A 24,755-nucleotide genomic window follows, 5' to 3' on the forward strand; every position below is an offset into this window, starting at 1 on the left:
ACCCAAAACTGGCCCCCAAAACGGGGGCCAAAAATGAATCCAAAAACGGTCCCCAAAACGGGCCCCAAAAGCAGTCCCCAAGAACGAATGTAAACACAAACAATGAAGGCCCAACCATGTCAAATTGTCCGGCCTCGCACATCCGGACGAACACGCACAAGCAGACGCCGCATGGATTCTTTCTAAGTTACTTGATACATCTTGTCTGCAAGCCCTGACACGAAACAAACTTCACCACCAACTTCTTGACACTTTGCACTTCTTTTCAACAACTCCGGAGGAATGCCCATGTAGCCCTGAAAATCCATGATTTTTGGACCCCCAAACCAGGAACCAAGATTGGAGGACTTGTCCTTCTTATCAGGAAACACCTACGACCCTCAAACCTGCATGTCAGAAGCGCACCTACGACCCTCACAGCTCAACCTACGACCCTTCAAGGTCACACCTACGACCTTCAAACCCGCATGTCAGGAGCCCACCTACGACCCTCACAGCTCCACCTACGACCCTTCAAGGTCACACCTACGACCCTCAAACCCGCATGTCAGGAGCCCACCTACGACCCTCACAGCTCCACCTACGACCCTTCAAGGTCACAACTACGACCCTCAAACCCGCATGTCAGGAAGCCACGACGACCCTTTTCGCACTTTGGCCGAATACAAAGGTATTACCCAAAGCGCGTAGAAGGAAGAAGGGAGCAACACAGACTGTTCCGAGAAGCTGTTTTAGCGTTGTATGGTGTTCACATTGCCAAAGCGCAGAATGTAGCTAACGTCTTTCTTTCCAATTGCGCTTTCGAGCTTTGCTTCCTTATTTTGTCATAGATAGATCGCCTAGGGGCATGATGCCCCAATCCATCTGTCTTTTCTTTGTGATGCGCATAGACAGCATCACAAATTGTCAAGCACAGCAGAACCTTATCGGGGCTGTTTGGACGCACCCGCCCATGTTTCTCGGCACCCGCACAAAACAAATTCTCTAGTGAAGTCGGGACCTTGTCGGGGGCCTTCGCAAGGCTTTCCCAATAAATGGTCAAGTGGAGTGAAGCTTTCTCAAAGGGTACCCCTTGAAATTCTCCGGTCAAACCATGCTGTGTCCCTAGCACAAATCCATCATACAATGCTTCACGGCCACAAAAACAGGGCCCGGAATCCGGAATAATCTAGGCTGGACATTCGAACAAAAAACTGCCGTAATATGTGGCTGCTGATTACGCTGCCTTTCATGAAGGCTGGCAGGGTCTTGTCAAACATGCGGCAGCCAAAAAATCACACGTATATAGGAATGAAAATTCCCCAGCATATTGTTTTCGAGGCCCCAAATTGGGGCCCAGAAACAGCAAGAAACCTCGGACCACATCGGCGTACCCCCTAAGTAGCGGCAAGGCTTGGCAAGACAAAGCATGCTTGCAACCACGACTATGAAAAACTTCGACCGCGCCCCTTCCTTCGAACAACCTGTGCAAAAACAATCTTTGACATAAAAAAGTTGCTCTTACCAAATGTTCAAGAACCACAAGTTTCAACAACCAACAACCAAGCAAACAAAAATGCTCAAGATTGGTTCCCAAAATGGGTTCCAAAATGGATCCCAAAACGGGACCCAAAACGGGGACCAAAATTGGAACCGAATTGGGGGCGTGCCTCTTGTTTCTTATTAACAAAACCCAAAACTGGCCCCCAAAACGGGGGCCAAAAATGAATCCAAAAACGGTCCCCAAAACGGGCCCCAAAAGCAGTCCCCAAGAACGAATGTAAACACAAACAATGAAGGCCCAACCATGTCAAATTGTCCGGCCTCGCACATCCGGACGAACACGCACAAGCAGACGCCGCATGGATTCTTTCTAAGTTACTTGATACATCTTGTCTGCAAGCCCTGACACGAAACAAACTTCACCACCAACTTCTTGACACTTTGCACTTCTTTTCAACAACTCCGGAGGAATGCCCATGTAGCCCTGAAAATCCATGATTTTTGGACCCCCAAACCAGGAACCAAGATTGGAGGACTTGTCCTTGTTATCAGGAAACACCTACGACCCTCAAACCTGCATGTCAGAAGCGCACCTACGACCCTCACAGCTCAACCTACGACCCTTCAAGGTCACACCTACGACCTTCAAACCCGCATGTCAGGAGCCCACCTACGACCCTCACAGCTCCACCTACGACCCTTCAAGGTCACACCTACGACCCTCAAACCCGCATGTCAGGAGCCCACCTACGACCCTCACAGCTCCACCTACGACCCTTCAAGGTCACACCTACGACCCTCAAACCCGCATGTCAGGAAGCCACGACGACCCTTTTCGCACTTTGGCCGAATACAAAGGTATTACCCAAAGCGCGTAGAAGGAAGAAGGGAGCAACACAGACTGTTCCGAGAAGCTGTTTTAGCGTTGTATGGTGTTCACATTGCCAAAGCGCAGAATGTAGCTAACGTCTTTCTTTCCAATTGCGCTTTCGAGCTTTGCTTCCTTATTTTGTCATAGATAGATCGCCTAGGGGCATGATGCCCCAATCCATCTGTCTTTTCTTTGTGATGCGCATAGACAGCATCACAAATTGTCAAGCACAGCAGAACCTTATCGGGGCTGTTTGGACGCACCCGCCCATGTTTCTCGGCACCCGCACAAAACAAATTCTCTAGTGAAGTCGGGACCTTGTCGGGGGCCTTCGCAAGGCTTTCCCAATAAATGGTCAAGTGGAGTGAAGCTTTCTCAAAGGGTACCCCTTGAAATTCTCCGGTCAAACCATGCTGTGTCCCTAGCACAAATCCATCATACAATGCTTCACGGCCACAAAAACAGGGCCCGGAATCCGGAATAATCTAGGCTGGACATTCGAACAAAAAACTGCCGTAATATGTGGCTGCTGATTACGCTGCCTTTCATGAAGGCTGGCAGGGTCTTGTCAAACATGCGGCAGCCAAAAAATCACACGTATATAGGAATGAAAATTCCCCAGCATATTGTTTTCGAGGCCCCAAATTGGGGCCCAGAAACAGCAAGAAACCTCGGACCACATCGGCGTACCCCCTAAGTAGCGGCAAGGCTTGGCAAGACAAAGCATGCTTGCAACCACGACTATGAAAAACTTCGACCGCGCCCCTTCCTTCGAACAACCTGTGCAAAAACAATCTTTGACATAAAAAGGTTGCTCTTACCAAATGTTTGACAGCCACGGGAGGCGAAAGCCAAGAACCACAAGTTTCAACAACCAACAACCAAGCAAACAAAAATGCTCAAGATTGGTTCCCAAAATGGGTTCCAAAATGGATCCCAAAACGGGACCCAAAACGGGGACCAAAATTGGAACCGAATTGGGGGCGTGCCTCTTGTTTCTTATTAACAAAACCCAAAACTGGCCCCCAAAACGGGGGCCAAAAATGAATCCAAAAACGGTCCCCAAAACGGGCCCCAAAAGCAGTCCCCAAGAACGAATGTAAACACAAACAATGAAGGCCCAACCATGTCAAATTGTCCGGCCTCGCACATCCGGACGAACACGCACAAGCAGACGCCGCATGGATTCTTTCTAAGTTACTTGATACATCTTGTCTGCAAGCCCTGACACGAAACAAACTTCACCACCAACTTCTTGACACTTTGCACTTCTTTTCAACAACTCCGGAGGAATGCCCATGTAGCCCTGAAAATCCATGATTTTTGGACCCCCAAACCAGGAACCAAGATTGGAGGACTTGTCCTTCTTATCAGGAAACACCTACGACCCTCAAACCTGCATGTCAGAAGCGCACCTACGACCCTCACAGCTCAACCTACGACCCTTCAAGGTCACACCTACGACCTTCAAACCCGCATGTCAGGAGCCCACCTACGACCCTCACAGCTCCACCTACGACCCTTCAAGGTCACACCTACGACCCTCAAACCCGCATGTCAGGAGCCCACCTACGACCCTCACAGCTCCACCTACGACCCTTCAAGGTCACAACTACGACCCTCAAACCCGCATGTCAGGAAGCCACGACGACCCTTTTCGCACTTTGGCCGAATACAAAGGTATTACCCAAAGCGCGTAGAAGGAAGAAGGGAGCAACACAGACTGTTCCGAGAAGCTGTTTTAGCGTTGTATGGTGTTCACATTGCCAAAGCGCAGAATGTAGCTAACGTCTTTCTTTCCAATTGCGCTTTCGAGCTTTGCTTCCTTATTTTGTCATAGATAGATCGCCTAGGGGCATGATGCCCCAATCCATCTGTCTTTTCTTTGTGATGCGCATAGACAGCATCACAAATTGTCAAGCACAGCAGAACCTTATCGGGGCTGTTTGGACGCACCCGCCCATGTTTCTCGGCACCCGCACAAAACAAATTCTCTAGTGAAGTCGGGACCTTGTCGGGGGCCTTCGCAAGGCTTTCCCAATAAATGGTCAAGTGGAGTGAAGCTTTCTCAAAGGGTACCCCTTGAAATTCTCCGGTCAAACCATGCTGTGTCCCTAGCACAAATCCATCATACAATGCTTCACGGCCACAAAAACAGGGCCCGGAATCCGGAATAATCTAGGCTGGACATTCGAACAAAAAACTGCCGTAATATGTGGCTGCTGATTACGCTGCCTTTCATGAAGGCTGGCAGGGTCTTGTCAAACATGCGGCAGCCAAAAAATCACACGTATATAGGAATGAAAATTCCCCAGCATATTGTTTTCGAGGCCCCAAATTGGGGCCCAGAAACAGCAAGAAACCTCGGACCACATCGGCGTACCCCCTAAGTAGCGGCAAGGCTTGGCAAGACAAAGCATGCTTGCAACCACGACTATGAAAAACTTCGACCGCGCCCCTTCCTTCGAACAACCTGTGCAAAAACAATCTTTGACATAAAAAAGTTGCTCTTACCAAATGTTCAAGAACCACAAGTTTCAACAACCAACAACCAAGCAAACAAAAATGCTCAAGATTGGTTCCCAAAATGGGTTCCAAAATGGATCCCAAAACGGGACCCAAAACGGGGACCAAAATTGGAACCGAATTGGGGGCGTGCCTCTTGTTTCTTATTAACAAAACCCAAAACTGGCCCCCAAAACGGGGGCCAAAAATGAATCCAAAAACGGTCCCCAAAACGGGCCCCAAAAGCAGTCCCCAAGAACGAATGTAAACACAAACAATGAAGGCCCAACCATGTCAAATTGTCCGGCCTCGCACATCCGGACGAACACGCACAAGCAGACGCCGCATGGATTCTTTCTAAGTTACTTGATACATCTTGTCTGCAAGCCCTGACACGAAACAAACTTCACCACCAACTTCTTGACACTTTGCACTTCTTTTCAACAACTCCGGAGGAATGCCCATGTAGCCCTGAAAATCCATGATTTTTGGACCCCCAAACCAGGAACCAAGATTGGAGGACTTGTCCTTCTTATCAGGAAACACCTACGACCCTCAAACCTGCATGTCAGAAGCGCACCTACGACCCTCACAGCTCAACCTACGACCCTTCAAGGTCACACCTACGACCTTCAAACCCGCATGTCAGGAGCCCACCTACGACCCTCACAGCTCCACCTACGACCCTTCAAGGTCACACCTACGACCCTCAAACCCGCATGTCAGGAGCCCACCTACGACCCTCACAGCTCCACCTACGACCCTTCAAGGTCACAACTACGACCCTCAAACCCGCATGTCAGGAAGCCACGACGACCCTTTTCGCACTTTGGCCGAATACAAAGGTATTACCCAAAGCGCGTAGAAGGAAGAAGGGAGCAACACAGACTGTTCCGAGAAGCTGTTTTAGCGTTGTATGGTGTTCACATTGCCAAAGCGCAGAATGTAGCTAACGTCTTTCTTTCCAATTGCGCTTTCGAGCTTTGCTTCCTTATTTTGTCATAGATAGATCGCCTAGGGGCATGATGCCCCAATCCATCTGTCTTTTCTTTGTGATGCGCATAGACAGCATCACAAATTGTCAAGCACAGCAGAACCTTATCGGGGCTGTTTGGACGCACCCGCCCATGTTTCTCGGCACCCGCACAAAACAAATTCTCTAGTGAAGTCGGGACCTTGTCGGGGGCCTTCGCAAGGCTTTCCCAATAAATGGTCAAGTGGAGTGAAGCTTTCTCAAAGGGTACCCCTTGAAATTCTCCGGTCAAACCATGCTGTGTCCCTAGCACAAATCCATCATACAATGCTTCACGGCCACAAAAACAGGGCCCGGAATCCGGAATAATCTAGGCTGGACATTCGAACAAAAAACTGCCGTAATATGTGGCTGCTGATTACGCTGCCTTTCATGAAGGCTGGCAGGGTCTTGTCAAACATGCGGCAGCCAAAAAATCACACGTATATAGGAATGAAAATTCCCCAGCATATTGTTTTCGAGGCCCCAAATTGGGGCCCAGAAACAGCAAGAAACCTCGGACCACATCGGCGTACCCCCTAAGTAGCGGCAAGGCTTGGCAAGACAAAGCATGCTTGCAACCACGACTATGAAAAACTTCGACCGCGCCCCTTCCTTCGAACAACCTGTGCAAAAACAATCTTTGACATAAAAAAGTTGCTCTTACCAAATGTTTGACAGCCACGGGAGGCGAAAGCCAAGAACCACAAGTTTCAACAACCAACAACCAAGCAAACAAAAATGCTCAAGATTGGTTCCCAAAATGGGTTCCAAAATGGATCCCAAAACGGGACCCAAAACGGGGACCAAAATTGGAACCGAATTGGGGGCGTGCCTCTTGTTTCTTATTAACAAAACCCAAAACTGGCCCCCAAAACGGGGGCCAAAAATGAATCCAAAAACGGTCCCCAAAACGGGCCCCAAAAGCAGTCCCCAAGAACGAATGTAAACACAAACAATGAAGGCCCAACCATGTCAAATTGTCCGGCCTCGCACATCCGGACGAACACGCACAAGCAGACGCCGCATGGATTCTTTCTAAGTTACTTGATACATCTTGTCTGCAAGCCCTGACACGAAACAAACTTCACCACCAACTTCTTGACACTTTGCACTTCTTTTCAACAACTCCGGAGGAATGCCCATGTAGCCCTGAAAATCCATGATTTTTGGACCCCCAAACCAGGAACCAAGATTGGAGGACTTGTCCTTCTTATCAGGAAACACCTACGACCCTCAAACCTGCATGTCAGAAGCGCACCTACGACCCTCACAGCTCAACCTACGACCCTTCAAGGTCACACCTACGACCTTCAAACCCGCATGTCAGGAGCCCACCTACGACCCTCACAGCTCCACCTACGACCCTTCAAGGTCACACCTACGACCCTCAAACCCGCATGTCAGGAGCCCACCTACGACCCTCACAGCTCCACCTACGACCCTTCAAGGTCACAACTACGACCCTCAAACCCGCATGTCAGGAAGCCACGACGACCCTTTTCGCACTTTGGCCGAATACAAAGGTATTACCCAAAGCGCGTAGAAGGAAGAAGGGAGCAACACAGACTGTTCCGAGAAGCTGTTTTAGCGTTGTATGGTGTTCACATTGCCAAAGCGCAGAATGTAGCTAACGTCTTTCTTTCCAATTGCGCTTTCGAGCTTTGCTTCCTTATTTTGTCATAGATAGATCGCCTAGGGGCATGATGCCCCAATCCATCTGTCTTTTCTTTGTGATGCGCATAGACAGCATCACAAATTGTCAAGCACAGCAGAACCTTATCGGGGCTGTTTGGACGCACCCGCCCATGTTTCTCGGCACCCGCACAAAACAAATTCTCTAGTGAAGTCGGGACCTTGTCGGGGGCCTTCGCAAGGCTTTCCCAATAAATGGTCAAGTGGAGTGAAGCTTTCTCAAGGCGTACCCCTTGAAATTCTCCGGTCAAACCATGTTGTATCCCTAGCACAAATCCATCATACAATGCTTCACGGCCACAAAAACAGGGCCCGGAATCCGGAATATTCTAGGCTGGACATTCGAACCAAAAAAACTGCCGGCCCTTCCGCAGGAAAACGCGCTTAGGCACCCAGACCTTTCCAACGATATGCTTTTCCGTATAACAAAACACGCACTTTGATTTGTCATCGCCGTGGAAACATTTCCAAACAAAATTCAACGCAATGCATGTCCGCAGAATAACTAATGACTAATATGCGGCTGCTGATTCTGCTGCCTTCCATGAAGGCTGGCAAGTTCTTGTCCAACATGCGGCAACCAAAAAATCACACGTTTTTGGGAATGAAAATTCCCCAGCATATCGCTTTCGAGGCCCTAAATTAGGGCCCAGAAACAGCAAGAAACCTCGGACCACATCGGCGTACCCCCTAAGTAGCGGCAAGGCTTGGCAAGACAAAGCATGCTTGCAACCACGACTATGAAAAATGTCGACCGAGATTCGGCGCCCCTTCCTTCGAACAACCTGTGCAAAAGCAATCTTTGACATAAAAAGGTTGCTCTTACCAAATGTTTGACAGCCACGGGAGGCGAAAGCCAAGAACCACAAGTTTCAACAACCAACAACCAAGCAAACAAAAATGCTCAAGATTGGTTCCCAAAATGGGTTCCAAAATGGATCCCAAAACGGGACCCAAAACGGGGACCAAAATTGGAACCGAATTGGGGGCGTGCCTCTTGTTTCTTATTAACAAAACCCAAAACTGGCCCCCAAAACGGGGGCCAAAAATGAATCCAAAAACGGTCCCCAAAACGGGCCCCAAAAGCAGTCCCCAAGAACGAATGTAAACACAAACAATGAAGGCCCAACCATGTCAAATTGTCCGGCCTCGCACATCCGGACGAACACGCACAAGCAGACGCCGCATGGATTCTTTCTAAGTTACTTGATACATCTTGTCTGCAAGCCCTGACACGAAACAAACTTCACCACCAACTTCTTGACACTTTGCACTTCTTTTCAACAACTCCGGAGGAATGCCCATGTAGCCCTGAAAATCCATGATTTTTGGACCCCCAAACCAGGAACCAAGATTGGAGGACTTGTCCTTCTTATCAGGAAACACCTACGACCCTCAAACCTGCATGTCAGAAGCGCACCTACGACCCTCACAGCTCAACCTACGACCCTTCAAGGTCACACCTACGACCTTCAAACCCGCATGTCAGGAGCCCACCTACGACCCTCACAGCTCCACCTACGACCCTTCAAGGTCACACCTACGACCCTCAAACCCGCATGTCAGGAGCCCACCTACGACCCTCACAGCTCCACCTACGACCCTTCAAGGTCACAACTACGACCCTCAAACCCGCATGTCAGGAAGCCACGACGACCCTTTTCGCACTTTGGCCGAATACAAAGGTATTACCCAAAGCGCGTAGAAGGAAGAAGGGAGCAACACAGACTGTTCCGAGAAGCTGTTTTAGCGTTGTATGGTGTTCACATTGCCAAAGCGCAGAATGTAGCTAACGTCTTTCTTTCCAATTGCGCTTTCGAGCTTTGCTTCCTTATTTTGTCATAGATAGATCGCCTAGGGGCATGATGCCCCAATCCATCTGTCTTTTCTTTGTGATGCGCATAGACAGCATCACAAATTGTCAAGCACAGCAGAACCTTATCGGGGCTGTTTGGACGCACCCGCCCATGTTTCTCGGCACCCGCACAAAACAAATTCTCTAGTGAAGTCGGGACCTTGTCGGGGGCCTTCGCAAGGCTTTCCCAATAAATGGTCAAGTGGAGTGAAGCTTTCTCAAAGGGTACCCCTTGAAATTCTCCGGTCAAACCATGCTGTGTCCCTAGCACAAATCCATCATACAATGCTTCACGGCCACAAAAACAGGGCCCGGAATCCGGAATAATCTAGGCTGGACATTCGAACAAAAAACTGCCGTAATATGTGGCTGCTGATTACGCTGCCTTTCATGAAGGCTGGCAGGGTCTTGTCAAACATGCGGCAGCCAAAAAATCACACGTATATAGGAATGAAAATTCCCCAGCATATTGTTTTCGAGGCCCCAAATTGGGGCCCAGAAACAGCAAGAAACCTCGGACCACATCGGCGTACCCCCTAAGTAGCGGCAAGGCTTGGCAAGACAAAGCATGCTTGCAACCACGACTATGAAAAACTTCGACCGCGCCCCTTCCTTCGAACAACCTGTGCAAAAACAATCTTTGACATAAAAAAGTTGCTCTTACCAAATGTTTGACAGTCACGGGGGAGGCGAAAGCCAAGAACCACAAGTTTCAACAACCAACAACCAAGCAAACAAAAATGCTCAAGATTGGTTCCCAAAATGGGTTCCAAAATGGATCCCAAAACGGGACCCAAAACGGGGACCAAAATTGGAACCGAATTGGGGGCGTGCCTCTTGTTTCTTATTAACAAAACCCAAAACTGGCCCCCAAAACGGGGGCCAAAAATGAATCCAAAAACGGTCCCCAAAACGGGCCCCAAAAGCAGTCCCCAAGAACGAATGTAAACACAAACAATGAAGGCCCAACCATGTCAAATTGTCCGGCCTCGCACATCCGGACGAACACGCACAAGCAGACGCCGCATGGATTCTTTCTAAGTTACTTGATACATCTTGTCTGCAAGCCCTGACACGAAACAAACTTCACCACCAACTTCTTGACACTTTGCACTTCTTTTCAACAACTCCGGAGGAATGCCCATGTAGCCCTGAAAATCCATGATTTTTGGACCCCCAAACCAGGAACCAAGATTGGAGGACTTGTCCTTCTTATCAGGAAACACCTACGACCCTCAAACCTGCATGTCAGAAGCGCACCTACGACCCTCACAGCTCAACCTACGACCCTTCAAGGTCACACCTACGACCTTCAAACCCGCATGTCAGGAGCCCACCTACGACCCTCACAGCTCCACCTACGACCCTTCAAGGTCACACCTACGACCCTCAAACCCGCATGTCAGGAGCCCACCTACGACCCTCACAGCTCCACCTACGACCCTTCAAGGTCACACCTACGACCCTCAAACCCGCATGTCAGGAAGCCACGACGACCCTTTTCGCACTTTGGCCGAATACAAAGGTATTACCCAAAGCGCGTAGAAGGAAGAAGGGAGCAACACAGACTGTTCCGAGAAGCTGTTTTAGCATTGTATGGTGTTCGCATTGCCAAAGCGCAGAATGTAACTAACGTCTTTCTTTCCAATTGCGCTTTCGAGCTTCGCTTCCTTATTTTTTTGTCATAGATAGATCGCCTAGGGGCATGATGCCCCAATCCATCTGTCTTTTCTTTGTGATGCGCATAGATAGCATCACAAATTGTCAAGCACAGCAGAACCTTATCGGGGCTGTTTGGACGCACCCGCCCATGTTTCTCGGCACCCGCACAAAACAAATTCTCTAGTGAAGTCGGGACCTTGTCGGGGGCCTTCGCAAGGCTTTCCCAATAAATGGTCAAGTGGAGTGAAGCTTTCTCAAAGGGTACCCCTTGAAATTCTCCGGTCAAACCATGCTGTGTCCCTAGCACAAATCCATCATACAATGCTTCACGGCCACAAAAACAGGGCCCGGAATCCGGAATAATCTAGGCTGGACATTCGAACAAAAAACTGCCGTAATATGTGGCTGCTGATTACGCTGCCTTTCATGAAGGCTGGCAGGGTCTTGTCAAACATGCGGCAGCCAAAAAATCACACGTATATAGGAATGAAAATTCCCCAGCATATTGTTTTCGAGGCCCCAAATTGGGGCCCAGAAACAGCAAGAAACCTCGGACCACATCGGCGTACCCCCTAAGTAGCGGCAAGGCTTGGCAAGACAAAGCATGCTTGCAACCACGACTATGAAAAACTTCGACCGCGCCCCTTCCTTCGAACAACCTGTGCAAAAGCAATCTTTGGCATAAAAAGGTTGCTCTTACCAAATGTTTGACAGCCACGGGAGGCGAAAGCCAAGAACCACAAGTTTCAACAACCAACAACCAAGCAAACAAAAATGCTCAAGATTGGTTCCCAAAATGGGTTCCAAAATGGATCCCAAAACGGGACCCAAAACGGGGACCAAAATTGGAACCGAATTGGGGGCGTGCCTCTTGTTTCTTATTAACAAAACCCAAAACTGGCCCCCAAAACGGGGGCCAAAAATGAATCCAAAAACGGTCCCCAAAACGGGCCCCAAAAGCAGTCCCCAAGAACGAATGTAAACACAAACAATGAAGGCCCAACCATGTCAAATTGTCCGGCCTCGCACATCCGGACGAACACGCACAAGCAGACGCCGCATGGATTCTTTCTAAGTTACTTGATACATCTTGTCTGCAAGCCCTGACACGAAACAAACTTCACCACCAACTTCTTGACACTTTGCACTTCTTTTCAACAACTCCGGAGGAATGCCCATGTAGCCCTGAAAATCCATGATTTTTGGACCCCCAAACCAGGAACCAAGATTGGAGGACTTGTCCTTCTTATCAGGAAACACCTACGACCCTCAAACCTGCATGTCAGAAGCGCACCTACGACCCTCACAGCTCAACCTACGACCCTTCAAGGTCACACCTACGACCTTCAAACCCGCATGTCAGGAGCCCACCTACGACCCTCACAGCTCCACCTACGACCCTTCAAGGTCACACCTACGACCCTCAAACCCGCATGTCAGGAGCCCACCTACGACCCTCACAGCTCCACCTACGACCCTTCAAGGTCACAACTACGACCCTCAAACCCGCATGTCAGGAAGCCACGACGACCCTTTTCGCACTTTGGCCGAATACAAAGGTATTACCCAAAGCGCGTAGAAGGAAGAAGGGAGCAACACAGACTGTTCCGAGAAGCTGTTTTAGCGTTGTATGGTGTTCACATTGCCAAAGCGCAGAATGTAGCTAACGTCTTTCTTTCCAATTGCGCTTTCGAGCTTTGCTTCCTTATTTTGTCATAGATAGATCGCCTAGGGGCATGATGCCCCAATCCATCTGTCTTTTCTTTGTGATGCGCATAGACAGCATCACAAATTGTCAAGCACAGCAGAACCTTATCGGGGCTGTTTGGACGCACCCGCCCATGTTTCTCGGCACCCGCACAAAACAAATTCTCTAGTGAAGTCGGGACCTTGTCGGGGGCCTTCGCAAGGCTTTCCCAATAAATGGTCAAGTGGAGTGAAGCTTTCTCAAAGGGTACCCCTTGAAATTCTCCGGTCAAACCATGCTGTGTCCCTAGCACAAATCCATCATACAATGCTTCACGGCCACAAAAACAGGGCCCGGAATCCGGAATAATCTAGGCTGGACATTCGAACAAAAAACTGCCGTAATATGTGGCTGCTGATTACGCTGCCTTTCATGAAGGCTGGCAGGGTCTTGTCAAACATGCGGCAGCCAAAAAATCACACGTATATAGGAATGAAAATTCCCCAGCATATTGTTTTCGAGGCCCCAAATTGGGGCCCAGAAACAGCAAGAAACCTCGGACCACATCGGCGTACCCCCTAAGTAGCGGCAAGGCTTGGCAAGACAAAGCATGCTTGCAACCACGACTATGAAAAACTTCGACCGCGCCCCTTCCTTCGAACAACCTGTGCAAAAACAATCTTTGACATAAAAAAGTTGCTCTTACCAAATGTTCAAGAACCACAAGTTTCAACAACCAACAACCAAGCAAACAAAAATGCTCAAGATTGGTTCCCAAAATGGGTTCCAAAATGGATCCCAAAACGGGACCCAAAACGGGGACCAAAATTGGAACCGAATTGGGGGCGTGCCTCTTGTTTCTTATTAACAAAACCCAAAACTGGCCCCCAAAACGGGGGCCAAAAATGAATCCAAAAACGGTCCCCAAAACGGGCCCCAAAAGCAGTCCCCAAGAACGAATGTAAACACAAACAATGAAGGCCCAACCATGTCAAATTGTCCGGCCTCGCACATCCGGACGAACACGCACAAGCAGACGCCGCATGGATTCTTTCTAAGTTACTTGATACATCTTGTCTGCAAGCCCTGACACGAAACAAACTTCACCACCAACTTCTTGACACTTTGCACTTCTTTTCAACAACTCCGGAGGAATGCCCATGTAGCCCTGAAAATCCATGATTTTTGGACCCCCAAACCAGGAACCAAGATTGGAGGACTTGTCCTTCTTATCAGGAAACACCTACGACCCTCAAACCTGCATGTCAGAAGCGCACCTACGACCCTCACAGCTCAACCTACGACCCTTCAAGGTCACACCTACGACCTTCAAACCCGCATGTCAGGAGCCCACCTACGACCCTCACAGCTCCACCTACGACCCTTCAAGGTCACACCTACGACCCTCAAACCCGCATGTCAGGAGCCCACCTACGACCCTCACAGCTCCACCTACGACCCTTCAAGGTCACACCTACGACCCTCAGACCCGCATGTCAGGAAGCCACGACGACCCTTTTCGCACTTTGGCCGAATACAAAGGTATTACCCAAAGCGCGTAGAAGGAAGAAGGGAGCAACACAGACTGTTCCGAGAAGCTGTTTTAGCATTGTATGGTGTTCGCATTGCCAAAGCGCAGAATGTAACTAACGTCTTTCTTTCCAATTGCGCTTTCGAGCTTTGCTTCCTTATTTTGTCATAGATAGATCGCCTAGGGGCATGATGCCCCAATCCATCTGTCTTTTCTTTGTGATGCGCATAGACAGCATCACAAATTGTCAAGCACAGCAGAACCTTATCGGGGCTGTTTGGACGCACCCGCCCATGTTTCTCGGCACCCGCACAAAACAAATTCTCTAGTGAAGTCGGGACCTTGTCGGGGGCCTTCGCAAGGCTTTCCCAATAAATGGTCAAGTGGAGTGAAGCTTTCTCAAAGGGTACCCCTTGAAATTCTCCGGTCAAACCATGCTGTGTCCCTAGCACAAATCCATCATACAATGCTTCACGGCCACAAAAACAGGGCCCGGAATCCGGAATAATCTAGGCTGGACATTCGAACAAAAAACTGCCGTAATATGTGGCTGCTGATTACGCTGCCTTTCATGAAGGCTGGCAGGGTCTTGTCAAACATGCGGCAGCCAAAAAATCACACGTATATAGGAATGAAAATTCCCCAGCATATTGTTTTCGAGGCCCCAAATTGGGGCCCAGAAACAGCAAGAAACCTCGGACCACATCGGCGTACCCCCTAAGTAGCGGCAAGGCTTGGCAAGACAAAGCATGCTTGCAACCACGACTATGAAAAACTTCGACCGCGCCCCTTCCTTCGAACAACCTGTGCAAAAACAATCTTTGACATAAAAAAGTTGCTCTTCCCAAATGTTCAAGAACCACAAGTTTCAACAACCAACAACCAAGCAAACAAAAATGCTCAAGATTGGTTCCCAAAATGGGTTCCAAAATGGATCCCAAAACGGGACCCAAAACGGGGACCAAAATTGGAACCGAATTGGGGGCGTGCCTCTTGTTTCTTATTAACAAAACCCAAAACTGGCCCCCAAAACGGGGGCCAAAAATGAATCCAAAAACGGTCCCCAAAACGGGCCCCAAAAGCAGTCCCCAAGAACGAATGTAAACACAAACAATGAAGGCCCAACCATGTCAAATTGTCCGGCCTCGCACATCCGGACGAACACGCACAAGCAGACGCCGCATGGATTCTTTCTAAGTTACTTGATACATCTTGTCTGCAAGCCCTGACACGAAACAAACTTCACCACCAACTTCTTGACACTTTGCACTTCTTTTCAACAACTCCGGAGGAATGCCCATGTAGCCCTGAAAATCCATGATTTTTGGACCCCCAAACCAGGAACCAAGATTGGAGGACTTGTCCTTCTTATCAGGAAACACCTACGACCCTCAAACCTGCATATCAGAAGCGCACCTACGACCCTCACAGCTCAACCTACGACCCTTCAAGGTCACACCTACGACCTTCAAACCCGCATGTCAGGAGCCCACCTACGACCCTCACAGCTCCACCTACGACCCTTCAAGGTCACACCTACGACCCTCAAACCCGCATGTCAGGAGCCCACCTACGACCCTCACAGCTCCACCTACGACCCTTCAAGGTCGCACCTACGACCCTCAAACCCGCATGTCAGGAAGCCACGACGACCCTTTTCGCACTTTGGCGAATACAAAGGTATTACCCAAAGCGCGTAGAAGGAAGAAGGGAGCAACACAGACTGTTCCGAGAAGCTGTTTTAGCGTTGTATGGTGTTCACATTGCCAAAGCACAGAATGTAGCTAACGTCTTTCTTTCCAATTGCGCTTTCGAGCTTTGCTTCCTTATTTTGTCATAGATAGATCGCCTAGGGGCATGATGCCCCAATCCATCTGTCTTTTCTTTGTGATGCGCATAGACAGCATCACAAATTGTCAAGCACAGCAGAACCTTATCGGGGCTGTTTGGACGCACCCGCCCATGTTTCTCGGCACCCGCACAAAACAAATTCTCTAGTGAAGTCGGGACCTTGTCGGGGGCCTTCGCAAGGCTTTCCCAATAAATGGTCAAGTGGAGTGAAGCTTTCTCAAAGGGTACCCCTTGAAATTCTCCGGTCAAACCATGCTGTGTCCCTAGCACAAATCCATCATACAATGCTTCACGGCCACAAAAACAGGGCCCGGAATCCGGAATAATCTAGGCTGGACATTCGAACAAAAAACTGCCGTAATATGTGGCTGCTGATTACGCTGCCTTTCATGAAGGCTGGCAGGGTCTTGTCAAACATGCGGCAGCCAAAAAATCACACGTATATAGGAATGAAAATTCCCCAGCATATTGTTTTCGAGGCCCCAAATTGGGGCCCAGAAACAGCAAGAAACCTCGGACCACATCGGCGTACCCCCTAAGTAGCGGCAAGGCTTGGCAAGACAAAGCATGCTTGCAACCACGACTATGAAAAACTTCGACCGCGCCCCTTCCTTCGAACAACCTGTGCAAAAACAATCTTTGACATAAAAAAGTTGCTCTTCCCAAATGTTCAAGAACCACAAGTTTCAACAACCAACAACCAAGCAAACAAAAATGCTCAAGATTGGTTCCCAAAATGGGTTCCAAAATGGATCCCAAAACGGGACCCAAAACGGGGACCAAAATTGGAACCGAATTGGGGGCGTGCCTCTTGTTTCTTATTAACAAAACCCAAAACTGGCCCCCAAAACGGGGGCCAAAAATGAATCCAAAAACGGTCCCCAAAACGGGCCCCAAAAGCAGTCCCCAAGAACGAATGTAAACACAAACAATGAAGGCCCAACCATGTCAAATTGTCCGGCCTCGCACATCCGGACGAACACGCATAAGCAGACGCCGCATGGATTCTTTCTAAGTTACTTGATACATCTTGTCTGCAAGCCCTGACACGAAACAAACTTCACCACCAACTTCTTGACACTTTGCACTTCTTTTCAACAACTCCGGAGGAATGCCCATGTAGCCCTGAAAATCCATGATTTTTGGACCCCCAAACCAGGAACCAAGATTGGAGGACTTGTCCTTCTTATCAGGAAACACCTACGACCCTCAAACCTGCATATCAGAAGCGCACCTACGACCCTCACAGCTCAACCTACGACCCTTCAAGGTCACACCTACGACCTTCAAACCCGCATGTCAGGAGCCCACCTACGACCCTCACAGCTCCACCTACGACCCTTCAAGGTCACACCTACGACCCTCAAACCCGCATGTCAGGAGCCCACCTACGACCCTCACAGCTCCACCTACGACCCTTCAAGGTCGCACCTACGACCCTCAAACCCGCATGTCAGGAAGCCACGACGACCCTTTTCGCACTTTGGTCGAATACAAAGGTATTACCCAAAGCGCGTAGAAGGAAGAAGGGAGCAACACAGACTGTTCCGAGAAGCTGTTTTAGCGTTGTATGGTGTTCACATTGCCAAAGCACAGAATGTAGCTAACGTCTTTCTTTCCAATTGCGCTTTCGAGCTTTGCTTCCTTATTTTGTCATAGATAGATCGCCTAGGGGCATGATGCCCCAATCCATCTGTCTTTTCTTTGTGATGCGCATAGACAGCATCACAAATTGTCAAGCACAGCAGAACCTTATCGGGGCTGTTTGGACGCACCCGCCCATGTTTCTCGGCACCCGCACAAAACAAATTCTCTAGTGAAGTCGGGACCTTGTCGGGGGCCTTCGCAAGGCTTTCCCAATAAATGGTCAAGTGGAGTGAAGCTTTCTCAAAGGGTACCCCTTGAAATTCTCCGGTCAAACCATGCTGTGTCCCTAGCACAAATCCATCATACAATGCTTCACGGCCACAAAAACAGGGCCCGGAATCCGGAATAATCTAGGCTGGACATTCGAACAAAAAACTGCCGTAATATGTGGCTGCTGATTACGCTGCCTTTCATGAAGGCTGGCAGGGTCTTGTCAAACATGCGGCAGCCAAAAAATCACACGTATATAGGAATGAAAATTCCCCAGCATATTGTTTTCGAGGCCCCAAATTGGGGCCCAGAAACAGCAAGAAACCTCGGACCACATCGGCGTACCCCCTAAGTAGCGGCAAGGCTTGGCAAGACAAAGCATGCTTGCAACCACGACTATGAAAAACTTCGACCGCGCCCCTTCCTTCGAACAACCTGTGCAAAAACAATCTTTGACATAAAAAAGTTGCTCTTCCCAAATGTTCAAGAACCACAAGTTTCAACAACCAACAACCAAGCAAACAAAAATGCTCAAGATTGGTTCCCAAAATGGGTTCCAAAATGGATCCCAAAACGGGACCCAAAACGGGGACCAAAATTGGAACCGAATTGGGGGCGTGCCTCTTGTTTCTTATTAACAAAACCCAAAACTGGCCCCCAAAACGGGGGCCAAAAATGAATCCAAAAACGGTCCCCAAAACGGGCCCCAAAAGCAGTCCCCAAGAACGAATGTAAACACAAACAATGAAGGCCCAACCATGTCAAATTGTCCGGCCTCGCACATCCGGACGAACACGCATAAGCAGACGCCGCATGGATTCTTTCTAAGTTACTTGATACATCTTGTCTGCAAGCCCTGACACGAAACAAACTTCACCACCAACTTCTTGACACTTTGCACTTCTTTTCAACAACTCCGGAGGAATGCCCATGTAGCCCTGAAAATCCATGATTTTTGGACCCCAAACCAGGAACCAAGATTGGAGGACTTGTCCTTCTTATCAGGAAACACCTACGACCCTCAAACCTGCATATCAGAAGCGCACCTACGACCCTCACAGCTCAACCTACGACCCTTCAAGGTCACACCTACGACCTTCAAACCCGCATGTCAGGAGCCCACCTACGACCCTCACAGCTCCACCTACGACCCTTCAAGGTCACACCTACGACCCTCAAACCCGCATGTCAGGAGCCCACCTACGACCCTCACAGCTCCACCTACGACCCTTCAAGGTCGCACCTACGACCCTCAAACCCGCATGTCAGGAAGCCACGACGACCCTTTTCGCACTTTGGTCGAATACAAAGGTATTACCCAAAGCGCGTAGAAGGAAGAAGGGAGCAACACAGACTGTTCCGAGAAGCTGTTTTAGCGTTGTATGGTGTTCACATTGCCAAAGCACAGAATGTAGCTAACGTCTTTCTTTCCAATTGCGCTTTCGAGCTTTGCTTCCTTATTTTGTCATAGATAGATCGCCTAGGGGCATGATGCCCCAATCCATCTGTCTTTTCTTTGTGATGCGCATAGACAGCATCACAAATTGTCAAGCACAGCAGAACCTTATCGGGGCTGTTTGGACGCACCCGCCCATGTTTCTCGGCACCCGCACAAAACAAATTCTCTAGTGAAGTCGGGACCTTGTCGGGGGCCTTCGCAAGGCTTTCCCAATAAATGGTCAAGTGGAGTGAAGCTTTCTCAAAGGGTACCCCTTGAAATTCTCCGGTCAAACCATGCTGTGTCCCTAGCACAAATCCATCATACAATGCTTCACGGCCACAAAAACAGGGCCCGGAATCCGGAATAATCTAGGCTGGACATTCGAACAAAAAACTGCCGTAATATGTGGCTGCTGATTACGCTGCCTTTCATGAAGGCTGGCAGGGTCTTGTCAAACATGCGGCAGCCAAAAAATCACACGTATATAGGAATGAAAATTCCCCAGCATATTGTTTTCGAGGCCCCAAATTGGGGCCCAGAAACAGCAAGAAACCTCGGACCACATCGGCGTACCCCCTAAGTAGCGGCAAGGCTTGGCAAGACAAAGCATGCTTGCAACCACGACTATGAAAAACTTCGACCGCGCCCCTTCCTTCGAACAACCTGTGCAAAAACAATCTTTGACATAAAAAAGTTGCTCTTCCCAAATGTTCAAGAACCACAAGTTTCAACAACCAACAACCAAGCAAACAAAAATGCTCAAGATTGGTTCCCAAAATGGGTTCCAAAATGGATCCCAAAACGGGACCCAAAACGGGGACCAAAATTGGAACCGAATTGGGGGCGTGCCTCTTGTTTCTTATTAACAAAACCCAAAACTGGCCCCCAAAACGGGGGCCAAAAATGAATCCAAAAACGGTCCCCAAAACGGGCCCCAAAAGCAGTCCCCAAGAACGAATGTAAACACAAACAATGAAGGCCCAACCATGTCAAATTGTCCGGCCTCGCACATCCGGACGAACACGCATAAGCAGACGCCGCATGGATTCTTTCTAAGTTACTTGATACATCTTGTCTGCAAGCCCTGACACGAAACAAACTTCACCACCAACTTCTTGACACTTTGCACTTCTTTTCAACAACTCCGGAGGAATGCCCATGTAGCCCTGAAAATCCATGATTTTTGGACCCCCAAACCAGGAACCAAGATTGGAGGACTTGTCCTTCTTATCAGGAAACACCTACGACCCTCAAACCTGCATATCAGAAGCGCACCTACGACCCTCACAGCTCAACCTACGACCCTTCAAGGTCACACCTACGACCTTCAAACCCGCATGTCAGGAGCCCACCTACGACCCTCACAGCTCCACCTACGACCCTTCAAGGTCACACCTACGACCCTCAAACCCGCATGTCAGGAGCCCACCTACGACCCTCACAGCTCCACCTACGACCCTTCAAGGTCGCACCTACGACCCTCAAACCCGCATGTCAGGAAGCCACGACGACCCTTTTCGCACTTTGGTCGAATACAAAGGTATTACCCAAAGCGCGTAGAAGGAAGAAGGGAGCAACACAGACTGTTCCGAGAAGCTGTTTTAGCGTTGTATGGTGTTCACATTGCCAAAGCACAGAATGTAGCTAACGTCTTTCTTTCCAATTGCGCTTTCGAGCTTTGCTTCCTTATTTTGTCATAGATAGATCGCCTAGGGGCATGATGCCCCAATCCATCTGTCTTTTCTTTGTGATGCGCATAGACAGCATCACAAATTGTCAAGCACAGCAGAACCTTATCGGGGCTGTTTGGACGCACCCGCCCATGTTTCTCGGCACCCGCACAAAACAAATTCTCTAGTGAAGTCGGGACCTTGTCGGGGGCCTTCGCAAGGCTTTCCCAATAAATGGTCAAGTGGAGTGAAGCTTTCTCAAAGGGTACCCCTTGAAATTCTCCGGTCAAACCATGCTGTGTCCCTAGCACAAATCCATCATACAATGCTTCACGGCCACAAAAACAGGGCCCGGAATCCGGAATAATCTAGGCTGGACATTCGAACAAAAAACTGCCGTAATATGTGGCTGCTGATTACGCTGCCTTTCATGAAGGCTGGCAGGGTCTTGTCAAACATGCGGCAGCCAAAAAATCACACGTATATAGGAATGAAAATTCCCCAGCATATTGTTTTCGAGGCCCCAAATTGGGGCCCAGAAACAGCAAGAAACCTCGGACCACATCGGCGTACCCCCTAAGTAGCGGCAAGGCTTGGCAAGACAAAGCATGCTTGCAACCACGACTATGAAAAACTTCGACCGCGCCCCTTCCTTCGAACAACCTGTGCAAAAACAATCTTTGACATAAAAAAGTTGCTCTTCCCAAATGTTCAAGAACCACAAGTTTCAACAACCAACAACCAAGCAAACAAAAATGCTCAAGATTGGTTCCCAAAATGGGTTCCAAAATGGATCCCAAAACGGGACCCAAAACGGGGACCAAAATTGGAACCGAATTGGGGGCGTGCCTCTTGTTTCTTATTAACAAAACCCAAAACTGGCCCCCAAACGGGGGCCAAAAATGAATCCAAAAACGGTCCCCAAAACGGGCCCCAAAAGCAGTCCCCAAGAACGAATGTAAACACAAACAATGAAGGCCCAACCATGTCAAATTGTCCGGCCTCGCACATCCGGACGAACACGCATAAGCAGACGCCGCATGGATTCTTTCTAAGTTACTTGATACATCTTGTCTGCAAGCCCTGACACGAAACAAACTTCACCACCAACTTCTTGACACTTTGCACTTCTTTTCAACAACTCCGGAGGAATGCCCATGTAGCCCTGAAAATCCATGATTTTTGGACCCCCAAACCAGGAACCAAGATTGGAGGACTTGTCCTTCTTATCAGGAAACACCTACGACCCTCAAACCTGCATATCAGAAGCGCACCTACGACCCTCACAGCTCAACCTACGACCCTTCAAGGTCACACCTACGACCTTCAAACCCGCATGTCAGGAGCCCACCTACGACCCTCACAGCTCCACCTACGACCCTTCAAGGTCACACCTACGACCCTCAAACCCGCATGTCAGGAGCCCACCTACGACCCTCACAGCTCCACCTACGACCCTTCAAGGTCGCACCTACGACCCTCAAACCCGCATGTCAGGAAGCCACGACGACCCTTTTCGCACTTTGGTCGAATACAAAGGTATTACCCAAAGCGCGTAGAAGGAAGAAGGGAGCAACACAGACTGTTCGAGAAGCTGTTTTAGCGTTGTATGGTGTTCACATTGCCAAAGCACAGAATGTAGCTAACGTCTTTCTTTCCAATTGCGCTTTCGAGCTTTGCTTCCTTATTTTGTCATAGATAGATCGCCTAGGGGCATGATGCCCCAATCCATCTGTCTTTTCTTTGTGATGCGCATAGACAGCATCACAAATTGTCAAGCACAGCAGAACCTTATCGGGGCTGTTTGGACGCACCCGCCCATGTTTCTCGGCACCCGCACAAAACAAATTCTCTAGTGAAGTCGGGACCTTGTCGGGGCCTTCGCAAGGCTTTCCCAATAAATGGTCAAGTGGAGTGAAGCTTTCTCAAAGGGTACCCCTTGAAATTCTCGGTCAAACCATGCTGTGTCCCTAGCACAAATCCATCATACAATGCTTCACGGCCACAAAAACAGGGCCCGAATCCGGAATAATCTAGGCTGGACATTCGAACAAAAAACTGCCGTAATATGTGGCTGCTGATTACGCTGCCTTTCATGAAGGCTGGCAGGGTCTTGTCAAACATGCGGCAGCCAAAAAATCACACGTATATAGGAATGAAAATTCCCCAGCATATTGTTTTCGAGGCCCCAAATTGGGGCCCAGAAACAGCAAGAAACCTCGGACCACATCGGCGTACCCCCTAAGTAGCGGCAAGGCTTGGCAAGACAAAGCATGCTTGCAACCACGACTATGAAAAACTTCGACCGCGCCCCTTCCTTCGAACAACCTGTGCAAAAACAATCTTTGACATAAAAAAGTTGCTCTTCCCAAATGTTCAAGAACCACAAGTTTCAAAACCAACAACCAAGCAAACAAAAATGCTCAAGATTGGTTCCCAAAATGGGTTCCAAAATGGATCCCAAAACGGGACCCAAAACGGGGACCAAAATTGGAACCGAATTGGGGCGTGCCTCTGTTTCTTATTAACAAAACCCAAAACTGGCCCCCAAAACGGGGGCCAAAAATGAATCCAAAAACGGTCCCCAAAACGGGCCCCAAAAGCAGTCCCCAAGAACGAATGTAAACACAAACAATGAAGGCCCAACCATGTCAAATTGTCCGGCCTCGCACATCCGGACGAACACGCACAAAGCAGACGCCGCATGGATTCTTTCTAAGTTACTTGATACATCTTGTCTGCAAGCCCTGACACGAAACAAACTTCACCACCAACTTCTTGACACTTTGCACTTCTTTTCAACAACTCCGGAGGAATGCCCATGTAGCCCTGAAAACCCATGATTTTGGGACCCCCAAACCAGGAACCAAGATTGGAGGACTTGTCCTTCTTATTAGGTCACACCTACGACCTTCAAACCTGCATGTCAGAAGCGCACCCACGACCCTCACAGCGCAACCTGCCACCCTTCAAGGTCACACCTACGACCCTCAAACCCGCATGTCAGGAGCCCACCTACGACCCTCACAGCTCCACCTACGACCCTTCAAGGTCACGCCTACGACCCTCAAACCCGCATGTCAGGAGCCCACCTACGACCCTCACAGCTCCACCTACGACCCTTCAAGGTCACGCCTACGACCCTCAAACCCGCATGTCAGGAAGCCACGACGACCCTTTTCGCACTTTGGTCGAATACAAAGGTATTACCCAAAGCGCGTAGAAGGAAGAAGGGAGCAACACAGATTGTTCCGAGAAGCTGTTTTAGCGTTGTATGGCGTTCACATTGCCAAAGCGCAGAATGTAGCTAACGTCTTTCTTTCCAATTGCGCTTTCGAGCTTTGCTTCCTTATTTTTTGTCATAGATAGATCGCCTAGGGGCATGATGCCCCAATCCATCTGTCTTTTCTTGTGATGCGCATGGACAGCATCACAAATTGTCAAGCACAGCAGAACCTTTATCGGGGCTGTTTGGACGCACCCGCCCATGTTTCTGGGCACCCGCACAAAACAAATTCTCCAGCGAAATCGGGACCTTGTCGGGGGCCTTCGCAAGGCTTTCCCAATAAATGGTCAAGTGGAGTGAAGCTTTCTCAAAGGGTACCCCTTGAAATTCTCCGGTCAAACCATGCTTGT

At 49.2% G+C, this 24,755-nt stretch overlaps 1 protein-coding gene across 1 annotated transcript; it reads left to right on the plus strand.

Moving 5' to 3' along the window:
* Positions 1 to 306: 306 nt before the first annotated feature.
* On the plus strand, positions 307 to 24,322 carry LOC137985918 (mucin-12-like; the record flags this gene model as incomplete). Its single annotated transcript, XM_068833363.1, has 15 exons — positions 307 to 670; positions 2,035 to 2,340; positions 3,728 to 4,033; positions 5,398 to 5,703; positions 7,091 to 7,396; positions 8,945 to 9,250; positions 10,640 to 10,945; positions 12,336 to 12,641; positions 14,006 to 14,311; positions 15,676 to 15,980; positions 17,311 to 17,650; positions 19,014 to 19,319; positions 20,684 to 20,989; positions 22,353 to 22,658; positions 24,017 to 24,322. Coding segments are annotated over exons 1-15 (4,681 nt in total), but the record flags the coding sequence as incomplete, so codon positions are not given.
* Between the last annotated feature and the right edge of the window lie 433 nt (positions 24,323 to 24,755).

The sequence above is a fragment of the Montipora foliosa genome, unplaced genomic scaffold (genome assembly GCF_036669935.1).
Source record: "Montipora foliosa isolate CH-2021 unplaced genomic scaffold, ASM3666993v2 scaffold_107, whole genome shotgun sequence".
NCBI classification, from domain to species: domain Eukaryota; kingdom Metazoa; phylum Cnidaria; class Anthozoa; order Scleractinia; family Acroporidae; genus Montipora; species Montipora foliosa.